The sequence below is a fragment of the Artibeus jamaicensis genome, unplaced genomic scaffold (assembly GCF_021234435.1).
Source record: "Artibeus jamaicensis isolate MK-2021 breed Jamaican fruit bat unplaced genomic scaffold, CSHL_Jam_final scaffold_1283, whole genome shotgun sequence".
NCBI lineage: Eukaryota > Metazoa > Chordata > Mammalia > Chiroptera > Phyllostomidae > Artibeus > Artibeus jamaicensis.
This window is the reverse complement of record NW_026522028.1, coordinates 15,589,834-15,607,293: the sequence shown is the minus strand read 5'-3', so window position 1 is coordinate 15,607,293 and position 17,460 is coordinate 15,589,834. Positions and strand designations below refer to the sequence as shown.

The 17,460-nt window shown below is 45.1% G+C and overlaps 1 protein-coding gene across 4 annotated transcripts in view; it reads right to left on the bottom strand.

Annotated features, from left to right (window-relative positions):
• Positions 1 to 390: 390 nt before the first annotated feature.
• Positions 391 to 17,460, bottom strand: part of SH3KBP1 (SH3 domain containing kinase binding protein 1) — a 319,293-nt gene continuing 302,223 nt past the window's right edge. For 3 of the 4 annotated variants that reach the window (XM_037157522.2, XM_053655820.1, XM_053655819.1), the window contains 5 exons: positions 13,324 to 13,433; positions 9,617 to 9,745; positions 5,908 to 6,179; positions 2,388 to 2,451; positions 391 to 1,416 (listed from right to left, as the gene is read on the bottom strand). In XM_037157522.2, coding sequence (XP_037013417.2) covers positions 1,375 to 1,416; positions 2,388 to 2,451; positions 5,908 to 6,179; positions 9,617 to 9,745; positions 13,324 to 13,433 — 617 coding nt within the window. In that variant the 3' untranslated portion in view covers positions 391 to 1,374. The remainder of the gene's footprint in view (positions 1,417 to 2,387; positions 2,452 to 5,907; positions 6,180 to 9,616; positions 9,746 to 13,323; positions 13,434 to 17,460) is intronic. The other variant, XM_037157523.2, reaches the window with a different exon arrangement.

Below are 17,460 nucleotides of genomic sequence, written 5' to 3'. Positions count from 1 at the left end.
GAAATAGAGCTTTTTAGAAACACGTAAAACATCTTCAGGGGCCATTAAGGGACCACCACCCTAATCCCCAAACAATCTTGAAATACAGTATGCCCCCTTATTTTCAGCTAAGAATGAGAAAGCAGTTACGCAGACTAAGGCTGAACTGTTCATTTACTTCAAAGATAAAGCAGACAAGCAAACACCAGTGTCCTTGGGAGGGAAAAAGCAATTCCAAAAATTCCAGAAAGAACCAATGGCTACACTTCAACAAGGGCCCCCCCCACCCCCTTGCACCTAAGGAAGGGGTTACAAGGGAGCGAGTCAAATGACATTATGTGAGTACAGTTGAAACAATAACACACACACACACAGATAACCCAGTGCAAGAAATAATACAACTTCCCCCCCTTGGTTTGATTTGCATTTTACTTTTATTTATTTTTGCTTTAATAATGCATATTCTGTTCACGCAAAAGGTGCAAAGGACAGGAAGCAGGGGTTTAACTTGGCTGATGAAAAATCAAGCAGGGGTGACATTTCTAGTTTCATGAACAACCTAAAACTAGGAGAACTTAAAAGTCGCCACAGAGCACACCCAACTTCACAGCTGTCTCCTCTTAGGACCTTTGGCTAGGGGAGAGAAGCTTTGAAGACAGTGGCCTCTAGTGGACTCTGATAAGTGGCTAAAAATATTTTTTTGAATCATGGTAGCTGCATCACAAAAGTTCCAATCAAGAGGGTGGTAAAAAGAAGGCACAGATCATTGCAAATACCGATTTTCTCTTTCTCTTTTAGTAAATATACCATCACATATAAGCTAAAGTTGATCTCAGGGTGGAGGAAGGGTTGCTGGCAGGAAGAGGGACGGCTTGGATCTAAAATTGCATATGTAAGACTCCTAGAGGGGACACAAAGCGAGGCAGCTTTCTGCCTGCAGCAAAAGAAAGGGACGCTCGCTCCGGACTATATGTAATACAAATACTGGGGGAATCTGTGACAAAACACGATTTAAAAAAATCATAAAATTATAAAGCTTGTAAACGAATAATCTGAAATTACATTTTATTAATGGAAAATATCATCAAAATAGTACCACTATGGACTAAACTGCCTGAGTTTTCATTTCGCATTGGATCTCATAGTAAAAAAGCCTTTAGCACAATTTGCTCTGTTTAAGTCACAACCAGTGCCAGACCCAGGATTATACCATGGGGAAGAGTCTCCTCTTGGATGGAATTTGTGTTGTGCTATCAAGACTTTTGTGCTAATCTTTCAAACAGGGAAATAGTGAGGCAAATCTTTAATCTTTTGGCACAAAGTTATTTTGGCTGGGGCGGAAAATTTGAGTCTTGGACTCAGGATGAATAATGCAACATTTCATTGATCAAGTATTCATTTTGATTGAAGAGCTTTCTTTATGTCATTAACTTCCATCTATAAAGAAAAAAAGAACAACAACATAATGGTAATGAATTGGCTGGTTTGAGAGAGGCTGAAAAATAATCAACCCGGCTGATGGAAAGAAAATCTTACAGGCAAAATGGGTAAAATGACATCTGAATGAAGAGTTGATAATGATGCCAGAAATGCATAAATGTGAAGAACAGGCACACAAATGCAACGTGCTAGGAAATGGTGGATGTTTTCATTCTGAGGCTACCAGCATCCAAAATGTGCCAAAAGCAACAACAGTTGGTATCTTGACCAGAGAGCAGAGCAGGCTGTCTTGACACATGGGACCACCTGGCAGTGCGGGAAGGCAGCTGTGGTTGGGCCAGGGGGGTGTCTGTGGGCACCCCCCCCCAAAGTGAAGACAAGTAGTAACCTACCCTGTCTTTGAGCAGCATGGGTCCTAACCACCACCAAGAGCACCAACTGGATGAAAGCTGTAAGTCTTGCTTTGGCCATTTGGTAAGGGCTGAATTAGATCAGAGAGGCTAGGGGGCACAGGGCTCTGATACCCTGGCAGGACTGACACAGCCACCAGGGAGTAATAAAAAGATGAAGAGCAAATGCCAAATGTGGGCAGCTGTGGTCCTGGGAGTCCCAAGAACTGCATGACAGCAGCCAGTTGGTAGTGGGGTCTCCCTGGCACCATGTCCTCTGGCAGTTACTATAATGAGGCCTCTGGAAACCAGAGGGAGCTTTCATAGAGGAAATGTCTCAGGTAAATTCCAAGTGAGAAACCCAATAGGTGGCACATTTACTAATGTCTCCCTTCCCCCAACTTCCTGGGCCCCAGGAAAGGATATGAAGTGAGCCTATGAAATTTTAAGAAAATTGCCACAGGAAGCATGCCTAAATCTGCAGAGAAAACAATCGCTTAGTTTCAAAATAAAGTCCCGATGCTGCCCTCCATGCCCAGCTGAGTCTCTCACGAGGCAGCAGGGCTCCAAGGGACCCACCTGCAGTCGAAGCCGGATTTTCTTCTCTTCATCCAACTCTGACAGTAACTGCTTAATCTCTCGTCTGAAAAGCAAACAACAATCACATGAAACAAAAGCCCAGACTTCCCCAATAAAAGAAACGAAGCATCTTATCACTACAAAATCCATCTGACCCTTTTACAAAACAAGACTATGAAGAGAACATGGTTTTCTTTGCATTGCTATTGTTTAAAACTTGTCAGAGACAGACAGGCTTGCCAATATTTCTGGGCTCGCAAAATATGTAGCTATCCAACAGTTGGTCTGAAATGACCTTTGAGATTCCTCAGTCCCAGCTTCTCCTAAAAGAAGATGGGGAAACTGAGGTCTAGAGAGGTGACCAACTTACCCAATGACTAGACCACAGGTTATCCAGGCTCATGTCCTGTTATCTTCCCTCTTAGCCATCTTGACTGGAAACTAACTATCCCTGCATTATAGAATCAGTGGTTTTTAAATATACTTACATGATTAATTTTCATTAGAGACATTTTGACCATTCCATATATAGTTCCTTCATTTTCCCAGAATTTTAAATTATTAAAAGGTTACCGGTATGTATTCACAGATTCTCACGAAATCCTACCAATACCTATCTATATCCGAAAACTCAGAGGTAAAATAACTGTACAAAGGATATGGTAGTCATGTCATAGAAAAAGTAGAGGACACACCGTCTAATGCCCTTTCCGACCTTAAATGACGAAGTAAAACAAAACTATTCATCTCACAAACTCAGGGTTTCACACTTAGGGCACTGCAACCATCCCAGCTGCTCATTCTACATTCAAGCTCTCCATTCTACACGTGCATGTTTACAAACTGCATCGGAAAATCAAAAAGCAAGGACTGCAGAAACAGCACACAAATAAGGTAGAAGTTATATTACATTTGTGCACTTCGGGTGAGCACCAGTGATGATCCCTAGACTTGGGCCAGTGTCCCAACAGTGTTGTCAACATGCTGGGTTCTCTGACAGTCACCAGTGTGATTCGTTACTGTACAGGCAGAATGCAGAGATATTGGGGGTTTAGTTCTAGACCACCACAAGAAAGCAAATAGTGCAATAAAGTGAGTTGTAATCTTGTTGGTGGAGGGTCTGGCTTTCAATTTGTAAAAAATGCAGTATCTGTGATGCTCAATATAGCAAGGCACAATACGATGAGGCATGCCTGTATATTTATTCAAGTACATGCTCTGCGCCACTGTCTCAGCGGGCACTAGTTAGGGCTCAGGAAAGATGTAAAAGGTGGGGTCCTAAGCAAACAGCAAGAGTCTGGGAAAGCAACGGCAGGCAAAGCCTCAAGTGGTCCAGGTCAGAGAGTTAGTTGGGGAAGGGGGTGTGAAACAGTCACTAAGTCTTGAACTAGTAAAATAGGCCATTAGTTCACAAGGAAGGAGGAAGATGGGGAAGTTATGGAAGAGAGCCAAGGCAGAGAGGAGGTGAGAACCAGGACGTTTGGGGAGGAGTGGAGTCGGCATGGACTTGAGCTGAAGGCTGACAAAAGGTGATACTAAGAGCTAAGGAAACTGACAGGAACCCAGTGCCCTGGGCATAAAGGCCAGGCTGAGGAAGGCCCCAAAAGGCAGGCCTGGGAGAGAGGGGCCACTGAGACATGTGGATTCAAGATGTTGGCTGGGGAGTAATTCCGGGCAACTACAGCCACACTTCACAGTGGAGAGATGAATATGGGGCAGAGCAGGCCCAAAGCACTGGAGATTTTGCACTCAGATGCAGGCAATTTCAGACATTCAGGAAGGTTCCCAGCACCATTCAGAGGACCTCATGGGCTGAAGCCCTGGATTCAGGCTGGTCTGACCCAATGATGGTTCTGTTCAGAAGGTCAAGAACCAGTACTCTGGGATGTACTGGGGTGGGGGTGGGGGTCACTGTCTAGGCAGAGGGCTAATGTCTCCTGGACACAGATGGAGCCTTTGGGTATGCAAACCTGTAATGTGCAGAGCTGGATAGGAGCTGGAGACTTTTTGGAGGTAGGGGCAGCATGGCTGGCCCCGAGAGACCCTCTCTAGTTGCATCCTGCCTATCTGCACAGTTATCTGATGGGCCCCTTCCAGGTAGGGGGCAAATTCTGCCTGAGTGGACCAGAACTTGAACAGAACCACAATGCTCAAAGTGAGTTCCACGGAACACTCATCCTAAATGCTCTTGGAAAAAAAGTTTGGTGATTAAGTACGCTTCGGAAACAATGCATATGCTACCCTCTCCATCTTCCCAATATATAGCAGAGGCTCTGAGAAGTCCTTCAGAGAAGAAATTAACTTTATTTTAACCCAATTATTCCCCAAAGTACCTGGCTGCAGAACACTTCAGGGCTCTCCAGTGCTGCGCAGGAGGCATGTGCTAGGGCGATCCCCTGAGAGTATGACTGTGGGTCTCTGACCCTATCTCCCACCACCAGCCCAGGCAATTCCCCATCCAGGAGGCCTGGTGCCAGGGATGTGCTGACCCACTGTCCACTGGGCTGTTGTGTGTCCATGAACTTGCCCATGCTGTTCCCTTTGCTGGAGTGCTCTGCTCTTGGCAAGCCTGTATCACCTTTCAAAATATTACTCAGGAAACACTTCCCTTCAGATGCCTCTCCCCCATCAACCCCACTCCCCCAAGAAAGAAATGATTCCCAAATTAGCTCAATTTACTCAGATAAGTATCTCCTGACTTCTAACCCTTTGACCATTTTTGTCACTGCATATGGCATCCTGGGTAATACTCACACCAGCTAGTTATTTTCGCCTTCAGATCTTTCTCCCCATCGAAGCGCTCCTTGAGGATGAGAGATGTGGAGAGAGCATGGGGGTATGTGGGCATGCACGTAGTGAGCTTCGAGTTGCATGGGGAGAACATCTTGCTGAGTGTGAAGTCTTAGGTTTAAAGATCCCTATGTCTTTTCATATATGGCAGCCTCGAAATGCAAGCCAATTACTGCAGAAGAAATTGCAATTTTTCTGATGCTAGAGGAAAAGCTGGCCGTTGGGTTGATTAAGAAGTGGCTCAGGTGCATCCTGGCCAAGTAGCTCAGTTGGTTGGAGCGTCATCCCGTAAACCAAAGGTCACAGGTTTAATCCCTGGTCTGGTCACATGGAAGGCAACCAACTGATGTTTCTCTCTCTCTCTCTCCCTCTCTCTTCCCCTCCCCTCTCTCTAAAATCAATAAAGAAATATCCTCAGGTAAGAATAAAAAAGTGGCACATATGCATATCGTATTTTATGGTCATTTAAAGATCTTTCCTTTCAGTGGCCTGTGGAAGTACATCATTTCTTATAACTACCTCCTCTTGGTAGGCCCCTCAGCAGGCCCAGTTACACAGGGAGCTGAGCTCAGTGAAGCCTCTTGGGTCCACACCCACTGCCATGCCCTGTTACCACCAACACAGGGAGGCTGGCCCACCCTCCAGGGCAGGCTGGGACCCAGGCTCACAGACTCAGCCCTGGCCCAGGTGAGAGTGACCCAGAGGCAGATGAAGGGACCTAGACACTCACTTCTGCTGGTCCTTCATGGTCTCGATGATGCTCCTCAGCTCACGGACCTGCGTCCTTAGCTCCTCCACAGCAGCCTGGCTGCTGGCCACAGGCTCCATCTTTGGTTTTCCTTCCATGCCAAACAGAGATGGGGAGTTGGCCCTGTGTCCAGCTGTTCCCAAAGAGGACGACAGGGGGGCAGGCGCTGCTGAGGACAGAGTGGCTGGCCCACCACCGCCACCTGCAGCCATGGTCCCCGGCTTGGGTGGCAGGGGTGCTTTGTTGTCGGACACCTATAATGAGAGAGGGCACAAAGGCCTCAGGCTAGGGATTCGTGTTCAGCAACACCCACCTACATTGCTGCCCCCACCTCCCTCCATATGCTGCTCATTCATTGTTTCACCCACAAGCCCCTAAGCACCCCCCCTTGAAGTGCTTTCCCCTTTATGTTTTACATTTGACCACCTTTCTGGCCAGGTACTTCCTGTCTGTTTAATGTACACACCCAGAGTCCCACCTACTTGTTAGACTCTGAGAACTCTAACTGAACAAAACATTTTCTTGGCCCTCAAGAAGCTCAGAACTCCGTGAGGTATACACAGACAGAGCAACCAACCGTCTACACACTGGGAGGGAAGTGCGGAGAGCCTAGCAGGCAGAGCCAACAACTGAAACAGTGAGTTGTTGGGCCAGAGAAATGGCCAGAGGAAGAGATAGCCATGGGGGTGAATAGCACAGATATTAGAAGAGAAGATGCCCAATGATGGAAGCTGGGGACTTTCCACACTGAAGAGGTGGGAAGGGAAAGTCCTTGAGAATGATGACAGAGTGGTGAGAGAGGGGACAAAGGCAGATAGGAAGAGGAGCCTGGGTTATGAAAGTCCCCTGCAGGAATTTCCAGATGGAAGAATATGGTTGGATAAATGGGCACAGGATGTTGATAGGAAAACTGGGGGGGGGGCCCACTTGGTGGAGGAAGGGAGACTGAAACCTGACTAAGGCAGTGAGCACCTGACTGAGAGCTGAGGGGTATGGCATGCAGGTTTAGAACTCTTTCCAGAAACTTGGTGGAGGAAGGAAGGTGGGAGGAAGAAGATTCATGGAGAAGCCTCGGGAGGAGACAGGATCAAAGAAGATGGGGGAGACCCTGAGCTGGGGTGATATAATGAAGAAAAGAGCCCAAGGGGGCCAGAGTGAAGACAGAGGAGACAGGTGGAGGAGGCCAGATGGAGAAGTGTCCTGAGGAGACCAAGAGAGCACATGGTGCGGAGCAGTCACTGGGCATGTGGCAGGGAAGGCGGCAGCGAGGGAAGGTGAGATGTAGGCAGGTGGGGAGGACAGGACTTTGGAAGGTGAGGGGGTAAGTGACAGGCACAAGTCAAAACTGGTAGGGAAGCTGAGCCATGCAGCCGGAACTCCCTGTAGCACCAGGCACCGAGGGCGGGAGCCAAGGAGGGGGTTGGCTGGCATGGTGAGGAGGCAGAGCCTGGAGTCAGACTGTGCTAGAGGGAGAGACTGGGCAAAGTAAGCCAGAGGCAGATGGGCCAGCATTCCCAGACTGTCTGCTTGCCTTTTCTCTGCCAAGTTCCCATTGAGGAAAAGTGCTTTCTGCTGCCAGAGACAGCAATCAGCTATCCCATGCTTATTGTTTGTAGGAGTTACAGTAAGAGGGAAGAGGGACTGACATTTATGGAGCACTGGTCACATGCCGGATGTCGGCTAGACAATTGAAACAAGGACCAGTTGGCACACACATTTGACCGAGCAGGAAATGAAGGCTTAGGGCCATGGTTGAGGAATTCCCCAAATCTCACAGCTAATAACTGGCAGAGCTGGGATTCAATCCTCTCCCCCCATCAGTTGGACCCTCCAGCCCAGTGCCGTGACTGTGGCTGCCTCGGTGTGAAAATTCACTCTCCCATTTTTATTTTCTTTGCTTCTTTCCTATTCTTGAGTTCACACTTTTCCAAATTTCCTATCCTGCATCCTCACATACCTACCCCAACCCACCAATGCCCTCAGACTGACTGACCTGCAGGCATTTCTTGAATGAAACTCTGAGCATTTCCTACGTGAACTGCTCTCCAGGCCCCTTTCAGCTAACAGGCACTTTTTAAAACCCTCATACAACAGAGGCTACCATATACCTTCACCAAATTAGTCCGAGTGGAATTTCTAGAAGTAATAAACAACATGACATGACAGCTGCAGAGAAGTGAAGTAAGCTAACGGGATAGAACTGTGAAGATCAGAACCATGCAGAGCCACTGCCTACCAGTAGGTGTCACTGTAGAAACACCCTAAGGATGTCCAAGAGGTCAGAACACAGCTATTGTGCTTGCTTACCTGTGGCCACACAAAAAACCAAAACCAAAACCCCCCCAAATCGGTCTAAATCCAATTTTTGCAAATGAAATCCTTTTATAAAGGAAGAGTGCTTCAGTTTTGTGAATAATGAATTTCTCTGTTTTTATGAGATTATAGTTTTGCTTACTGTATCAGTTGTTAAAGAAAATCTACATGTGTAAAATGTTAAATCTATGAGAGCGAAAAGCCCACATAACCTTTGATTTCTTTGTGTTAATTCCTGCTTCAAGTGTCTTTAAAAATGACTATGATTTTCTACTTTTAGACAGTAAGCAGTCTCAAGCATTTATAGAAAATAATTTCAATTGTCTCTATTCTCTTAGCATAAATTTCAAAATCTTGGTTCACATTCACAGGACAAGCAGAAAACACAATCACTGAACAACGTCTTCTTTGCTTCTCACAAGCCACTAATTTCAAATAGCTATATAATCTCCTGGGCATGCAAGGAAATAAAAATGTCTTTAGACTACCAATTTATCCTAATAAATAAATAAATAAATAAATCCAAATCCTCTTTTAAGAGACCACCATTAGTTATTCAAATGTGTGAGCTGCCAACCACAGTTTGTGACACCACCAGTTTTGAACATAAAAGTCAAGATCTGTGGGCAGAGGGCACAGCATTTAATACATGAGTGTATTCTTCCTAGACACCTCCAGGCTTTTTAAATTGTCTTGGTTCTGGAGATGGTGACGGTGTGTGACAGCGTTTGTGTATATGTGATCGACGGTATGGAGATGAGATTAAACCACAAGAGAAAACATGGGAAATCATCAATTGAACTTGTATGTCAGGCATTCTGCCCAGTTCTGGAGAGTTTGTAACATACCTTAGGGATTTTGATTACTGAAGTCATCACTGTCACTAAAGAATGACAAAAACTTGCATGGTCTGTTGCAATGGACTGAATGTCTGTGTCTCCCCAAAATTCCTGTGTGGAAATACTAACCCTTCTTGATGGTACTTGGAGGTGAGGCCGATGGGAGGTGATTAGGTCATGTGGGGGGAGCCCTTTATGAATGAGACTAATGTCCTTATTAAAGGGACCCCAGAAAACTCTTGCACTCTCTTTCTGCCACGTGAGGACACAGTGAGAAGCTGGCAGTCTGCATCCCAGAAGAGAGCCCTCACCAGAATCTGGTGGTGCTGGCACCCTGATCGCGGACTTCCAGCCTCCAGAAATGCGAGAACTACATTTTACTGTTAATAAGCCACCCAATCTATGGCACTTTGTTATAGCAGGCTGGACTGGCTAAGACATCTACTTATCCTTGTTTGGGTTATAGCTCATCAGAGCATAGGTGGAAAAGGCAGGGATCCCGTGCTGTAGGGACACCCTCACCGTGGCTGGTCACTCACTTGGGATATGGTAACAGTCTTTGAAGTTTTCTTTGACGCGTCCACTCCTCTGTGTGCAAGCGAAACGTGTTCCTCTTTATCTTCTTCGGGACTTGGGGAGTCAAAGATATCAGGGCTTGAAAGGGAAGACTGGATAAAGCCAAAAGAAAATGCTTTTGTCAGAATTACACCTTAGCTGACATAGCTTTTGTTAGTATAATGTTGTGTGCTCTTCAAAGCACTTGACAACTTGTGTTTTGTTTGTCTCCTCGTTATAACCCTATGAGGCAGAAAGTGTGCTATTATCTGTGCACTAGAGATAGTGGCAGAACTGGGACTAAGAAGCCAGATTTCCTACACCAGGGATCTTTCTATGGGATCTTTCAACTGATGCCCATGGGTCATTTCACCCATGCAAGCATCCATCATCCAACTTTTCCTGTTCCCTCCATCCCTCAGAGCCTCCCTCCTTTTGGTAAACATTTGCTACTATGTGCCAAGCACTGAGCTTGGTACTAAACTTAATGGTGATATGCCGGACACAGTCCCTGCTCTCACAGGGCTGACAGTCCAGTGGGGAAGGACACACAGGTTGAGAGGAGGCTGCCTCTAATGTGTGTCTCCTCCATTCCCTCCTGATCCTTTTCCAGAACCACCAAATGGGCACAGCGAAGTGCCTAACAGGACTTCTCTAAGAGGAAACTGTTTCCAAGGGCAAGGGGTCACCAGGCCTGCAGTCCGGTGACCAAAGTTTCTAGAGCCACGGAGCACAGACTTCCTGCCAGCACAGCAAGCTCACACATACTTCTCCACCTGTTGCTCAGTCTCTGCTCTCATTGCCATGGACACTCAACATCCACTTTGGATTCTATCTTTGCCAAGGCCTAGTTACAGAATGGCAGCATCTTTGGTAAAATATGGAGATAACACCCCCACCTTTCTTGCCGCATTGTAAAAATCCAATTCACTGGAATTCACTTGCTCATAAATGATTATTGTGCTAGAATTTCCCTAGTTTAGGACAAAGCAAAAGCAGATAAGAGTTCCTGTGGCAAGGAAATGTTTTGAGGGAAGAATCTACCAGAGATTGCTTTGGGTGACCTCATATTCAGAGTCACCTCTATGTTTTGTACCCCTATAGGGGGGGAACAGTCCCATCTAGAATCCCCATTTGGTGCCACTGTAGAAAAACCCCACTTACAAATACTGTCTGTTTTCCTCTGTGTATCTACTTAATAAGGTAGAACTCTAATACATTTAGGAAATGTGTAAGCAAAGTTTTAAAATTAAAAGGTCTTATTTGTTAATCTTTATTTAATCTGAAAATCCCATTGCCTAGAATATCCCCCAACCAAGCTTTCTTCTTAATCTAAGTTTAATTGCTTAACTACCTTGCAATGCCCAAATCTGTTCATTTTCAGATTTTATTTGAAAAGCCATTTTCCTCCTATATAACCTATGGTTCATGACCTGCCAATCAAAGTTTGCTCTTTGAATTTTATAAACATAGATAGCTCAAACTAGGGTGAGAGACCCCAGGCTGGGGTCTCTCATAACTAGTACATTTCCTCAGTCTTTCCTTCCAATGGCCTTTTAGGAATATGTCCATGTCCAGTAATCCCATTTTGCTATGAAAAATCTACAGGCGCTCACTGGAAGAGTAAACATGAATTCAGTGTACGTGATGGATAGCAATGAATGGAAGAGGGCACAGTAACTCTACTTCTTTAAAGCACACATGTATCCTATTGTTTTAAGCCCGTGAATAAAGTTGTTCCCTATAAAATGCCAAACTTTGAGTCACTGTGCCATAAGCTTCCTGTAGGCAGGGACTGTGTACATCACATTCCCAGTTGCAGCCTTGGTATCAGGCACAGAACTGAGCCCACGGGAGATAGATACCTATAAATATTTGGTAAATGAGTGAATAAAAAAATGTGTAGTCTAAAAGAAGAGCAAAGATGAGATGCCTTTATCTGGTCCCCCCAAATATATACAAACTCTTAGACATGGGATGTATGAACCAAGGGTGGGGTGGTAGATGGTAGTTTGCATTTTTTCTGTATTTAATTCTGGATGCCTCAACACCCTCTAGATCTTATAAAGTAGGAAAGAATTTGGAGGGAAAACAAAAATGATGAAGGACTTAGAGAGAAGCTATGGGAGGTAGGATTAAAAATTTAAACACAGAGATACCAAGAAACAATGAAATACTTTCGGTGTCTATGAGGCGTGTTAGGCAGGGTGTGAACAGGTGACAGGGGAAAGAGAAAGGAGGTGGTATTGACACAGTACTCTCTGTAAGAGGGAAAAAGTAAGCCGCTATTCCAAGACTTTCTTCACAAAAGGTGTCAACACAGAATTAGGTTTGTTTCATACAAGACAGAAAAAAGGATGACTCAAACCACATTTCCAGACTCAGGAATATGAGAGGAGAGCTTCAAAGAAGTGGCCTTCTTTTCCTTCTAAATGATGACTGCTTAGGTGGGGTCAGTGATGAGGTGAAAGGAGAAAGGAGAAAGTGACTGGGAAACTTTCAGAAGGTTAACTCCTTGGCGTATCCGGATGAAGGTCATAAGGCCATAGACCTGCATTCCTAGCAAGGGCAAGGCAATGTCATCTAGAGAGACAGACTGATGAGATAGATAGAGATAGAGATAGAGATAGAGATAGAGATAGAGATAGAGATAGAGATAGAGATAGAGATAGAGATGATAGAGATAGAGATAGAGATAGAGATAGAGATAGAGATAGAGATAGAGATAGAGATAGAGAGCAGGCGCAAATACACTGTGGAAGCAGCAAGATCTTTCTACAATGGCATTCACTTCAGTGTTTATAATGAAGAATCAGAAACAACATAAATGTTCAATGATGGTGCACTGGCTAGATAAACTATCTTTTCTTAAAAACTTAGAATACTAGTCAGCCCATTAGTGTGATATTATTGAAGGGGTGTAATGATTGGAGGGGAAGGTGAACAATATAAGAGGAAAAGGCAAGTTCCAAACAATGCATTATTAAGTGACCCCATTGTGGAAGAAACAATTTTACACATAGAAATAGAATTTTAAATACAATCCAAGGATATAGCAAGAGGCTAACATTTCTTAGGTCTGGGGAGCAGGATTACAAGTAATTTTCTTCTTTATGCATTTCATTGTTAAAATTTGGCACTATAATGTGTTACAGGTTTCCAATGAGAAAAGAAGTTATTCAAAACAACCCAAACAAAAAACCTCTACAGGTTATCCGGAATATTCGAACTGCTCTCTCCAACATGACCAGGTGCCTCATACATTTAAAAACAATCTCCTAAAGGTCTGCGTGGGAGAAAGGCTTTTCACTACCAAGCACTGTCTAGTGGCAGAGCTTTCTTTAGTACTTTTATTTTGTTTATAGACCAAACCAGCCACACTCTTCTCCTTTCCCGCCATTAAACATGGCTTTTTTTTCTTACCAATTTCACTTCAGGTTCGAATGAGAATCAGTCTGGAAGGAGAGAGTAAGTGCGAACAGGGCGTGCCCACCTGGCTGGCAGACATGCAATGAACAAATAAGAAATACCGCTTGATTCTGGAGGACTCTCAAATCATTTTTTGGGCAGCAGTGTATCTCATGACTTTTCTTTCCTGTTTGTCCTCAAAACAACGACATGCAGAAGAGTCCTGAACTTCAACCTCTTATCTTTCTTGCGTTGAGCTGTTGAGAATTGAGGCGACACTTACAGATGTGAGGGACTGGGACGGAGGCCGCCGCCCTGTGGCTTTTGGTCTGCTTGTAGTTGGGTGACTGAGTTTCTCAGTAGAAGACACCACGGAGTCAAAACCTTCTAGGTCTAAAACAGAAGTAAAATAGATGTTTAAGAGCAAAATTAGGAGTCAAGGTTCTCATAACATGCCAGAAGCATCTCTCTCTTTTTTTTTAACAACCACCCTTTTACCTGGATTACATTTCATCATTTATGAAGGCTGTCTATATCCCTTGTTCATCCAGTAAACACAATCCAGATGGAATGAAGAATAATTTCCACCTCAGTATAACAAGCTAACGTGGAAGAGAAAGATGATTCTTCTTCCCTTCTTCCACACGTATATTGATAACTCTTGAAAAGCTACAGAAAAAGCAAATGAGGAATTCTCTTTTTTCCCCACAAATTCAAGTTCATTTTGGTAGTAAAACATTGGTGTAGGCTCATCACAAAAATAGTTATCAATTATCATGAGGTACAACATCCTCAGACAAGTGAGTGTTGGTCGTCGATTCCAAAAGACAAGAGAGGGCAGCCTCCTCCTCTGGCTGTACCGCAGTACTCTGGCCATCAGCTCTCACCCTAACATTAGACCATAAACTCCCTGGGGATGGAGAGCAAACTTCTACTTTTCCAGGTAACTCACAGAGTCTGCCACCATTCTCTTTCCAGAGGCATCACTCAATGAAGGCATTGTCTTCTTCAGTCATCAGTATGTTCATTCATTCATGCCGTTATGATTGAGCAACTACTCTGTGCCCCCCCCCACACCACGCACACAGAGAGCTCAATACCAAGACTACACCAGTGAGTATGGTGGACACGAGCCTACCCTTAGAGACTTCACATCTCTGTGACTGATGTTTCAGACGAATGTACTGTAGAATCATTCAGCCAGATCGATACTCTACCTGGCATGTGACTAGGAAGAAGTCCTCTGCCTTGACTTTGCTACCATCTTCCACAAATAATCAGGCCAAGTGATTACCTAGATCTACAGAGTTTGCGAGATTTACAAATGAAGTGTAGATGCATATGAGATGCATGATGGAAAGGCTGGCAGAAAGGGAGGCCAACCCTGAGACCTATTATTGCTTGTGACTGGGGCAACACCATCTCTTTCTGACAAGTGCACTGTGTTTCATATGCTACGTGTTCCCAAACCTTTCCCCATTCTCCCTTTACCATGGCCTCAGTTTTGTTTCAGGACAATGTGCCCAGCCTGTGATTGCTCCAGATGTGGACATGTAGCCCAATTTAGGTCACTGAGAAATAAAGGGAAGTCTCTGAGAGCCTCTTGGAAAGAGATTACCTCTCTGGCTAGCAAGTGCCAAGTGAGTGGAAGGCCATTTGTGTTGCTGCCCTTTCTTCTTCCCTGTTTGCCGTGCTGTGAATGGACAGGATGTCTAGAGCTGTGGCAGCCATCTTATAACCATGAGGAGAGGCTGGCCAATGCTCTTGGAGATCTTGAGCATGGCAAAGCAAAAAAAGAAAAATGGAAAGATCATGGGTGACCAATGAGCCACTCACCAACCCTGGAATAATCTAGTGCCCAGACTTCATACCATGTGAAGTTAATAACCCTCTGTTATTTCAGCCAATTTTAATCAGATAGTCTTTATCTGCAGCTAAACACATCCTAATCCATACCTGCAAATCTGCTGGCTCAGGACAGAAAAGATAAAAATTATGTGTGTTTTTATCCCTCCTTATTTTGGGGAGAGCTCTTTCGCTGATGGTCATCATAAGTGGTCTGGCTGTGTGATGGCTTTATTAATAACCAAGTAGGTGTTACCTGGAAATTATTTCCTTCAGTGGAATATACAAAACCAAGTATAAGTCACACTGATCAGGACAAACCATTACACCTGGGATTATATGAAGTGACTTTATTCTAGCACCTGGTGAAGGAATAGTCAATGAACTCATTTTATAAGGGTAAAACAAGTATAACCAAAGGCTAACTATCTGCTGGCACAGCACAGAGAAAAATATTGGTGGTGCTTGGAGGCCAAAGTGGGAGCCAATCAGCACCCAGCACCAGATGGAGGCCATTAAAGGGACCCACCTCACAAGCCTGCTCAGCAGGGTCCAGGGATGGGCTAAGATCCCCACTACTAGGTGAGCCTCTCCAGAGCCAGTTCACTGCCCTGACCCTCTCAGGCAGGGGCCTTCCCTTTTAAAACATCTTATTTTCCTAAATTCCCCATTACACACTTGGATTGATGCCAAAAGCCACCATCTGACATTAACACCCTCCCAATTAATTAAAGCCACTTTTTCTCTGACTACAAAAGTAATGCATGCTCAGTGTGTCATTAAAAAAAACACATAAAATTGTGACAATGAGAGAAAGTCAATTATAATGTTACCACATTAGTATAACCACCTTTAGCATTTGGATATATTACCCTCCAGCCCTCCAGGCTTTTTCTATAAATAGTCCAATTCCCACTATATGTAGTATTGCATTCTGTTTCTTTCATTATCATAATATGCTACAACTCTAAAATGTTTTCACAAACACTGATTGTTGTATAATCTTCTACTGCACTGCAATTCATGATTTATTGACTCAATCCCCTATTATTGGATAATTCCTTTCCATATCATTTCCCCCTTCAATTTTTTATTATAGAAAAGTATCCATTAATACCTTTGCATGTACTCTGCATACAATGGGTTTAACAAGTTCTCTATGCCAGGGGTGCCCAGCCTCTGGGTCATGGACTGGTATCGGTCTGGGCCTGTTAGGAGTCAGCTGGACAGCAAGAGGTGAGTTTGAATGCAATGTGCTTGAATCATCCCAAAACCATATTCCCCAACCTTTGCTCTGTGAGAAAATTGTCTTCCACAACACCGGTCTCTGGTGCCAAGAAGGTTGGCGACTGCTGCCCTATGCAGCTCCCAAAAAGGGAGCAGGAAATAAGGCCCAGAACAGGGAGGCTTGCTCAGGGAGGGGAGTTGGTTGTGCAGGAAGGGGGGAGAGACACAAAGAGGGCAGAGAAGTCTGGGAGAAATGAGAGAGGACATGAAACTGAGGAGCAGATGCTCAGCCAACAGCCGGGGAGGAGGTGGAGGATGGGCCCGTTAATGGTTCCGGCAAACAAGGCGCTGTGGAGGGCCTTGGCTGTGTGCTACCAGGGGCTGAGAGGGACCACCTCTATCATAGCTCTGTCCAGGAAGTGGAAGCAAGCTCTGGAGGCAAAACCTGAGCAAAGTGAAGTGATTACAGCAGTCGATCAAGGTGGTGACCGAAGGCTTGGGTGATTGGTGACAGGTCAGAAACACTGCAGCCAAGTGAGAAGGAGGCCTGCCAGGGGACCCAGAATGCAGAATGGAGTGGGAGAGGGCTGTGGGGAGCAGGTGGCATGGCTGCAGGCCCCCTGGGATGGACTCAGTACATCCTCTGCTGTGCAGGGACAGACAAATTCATGTCCAGGAAACATCTGCTAGACTTTAGGGAGGTCTCCATCTTTGCTCTCCACCCACCCTCCTGAAATAATTAAGTCCCCCTAGGAGTTGAAGGTTTGATGGCATGTGACATGGTGGTCTGTCTTAAATCACACTTTCAAAATGACTCAGAGGTGGGTGTCTGTTTCCCGCACTTAGACTGTGAGCCCCAGGAGAGCAGCAATTCATCTTTGAGCTCTCAATGTCTAGCACATTCCTGGGAAAAACGTGCTTAATATTCTGCAAATGAAGGAACAAGGGAACAACTGAACAAGTCAGCAAATGAATGAACTAGTCTCCAAAAGAAACTCCGATTCCAGGAGTGCAGCTTACAGAGCTGACCACTAGTGGGGCGTGAGGCGGCAGCTCAGGGTGAAGGCCGCATTCTGTGCCACGGCTGCAGAGCCAGCTTGGCTGGCCCATTTCACTTTCCTGGCAGAGGTCTGCACTGAAAAGACCCGCACACGCTGAAGCCTGGCTACACTTAGCCAGTGTCTCCACAACAGAGGGCCAAGAAGACTGCTTCGTCTGTCACTCAAGAGGGTCAGAGTCCTGCAGGGGGAACGGCTCTTCACTTCTTCCTGCATATTCGGCTCTGTTTAGCTTCCTTCAGTTTCAGCTTATAAAAAGCACTTAAAAAAACAACAACAACTAGACCAAA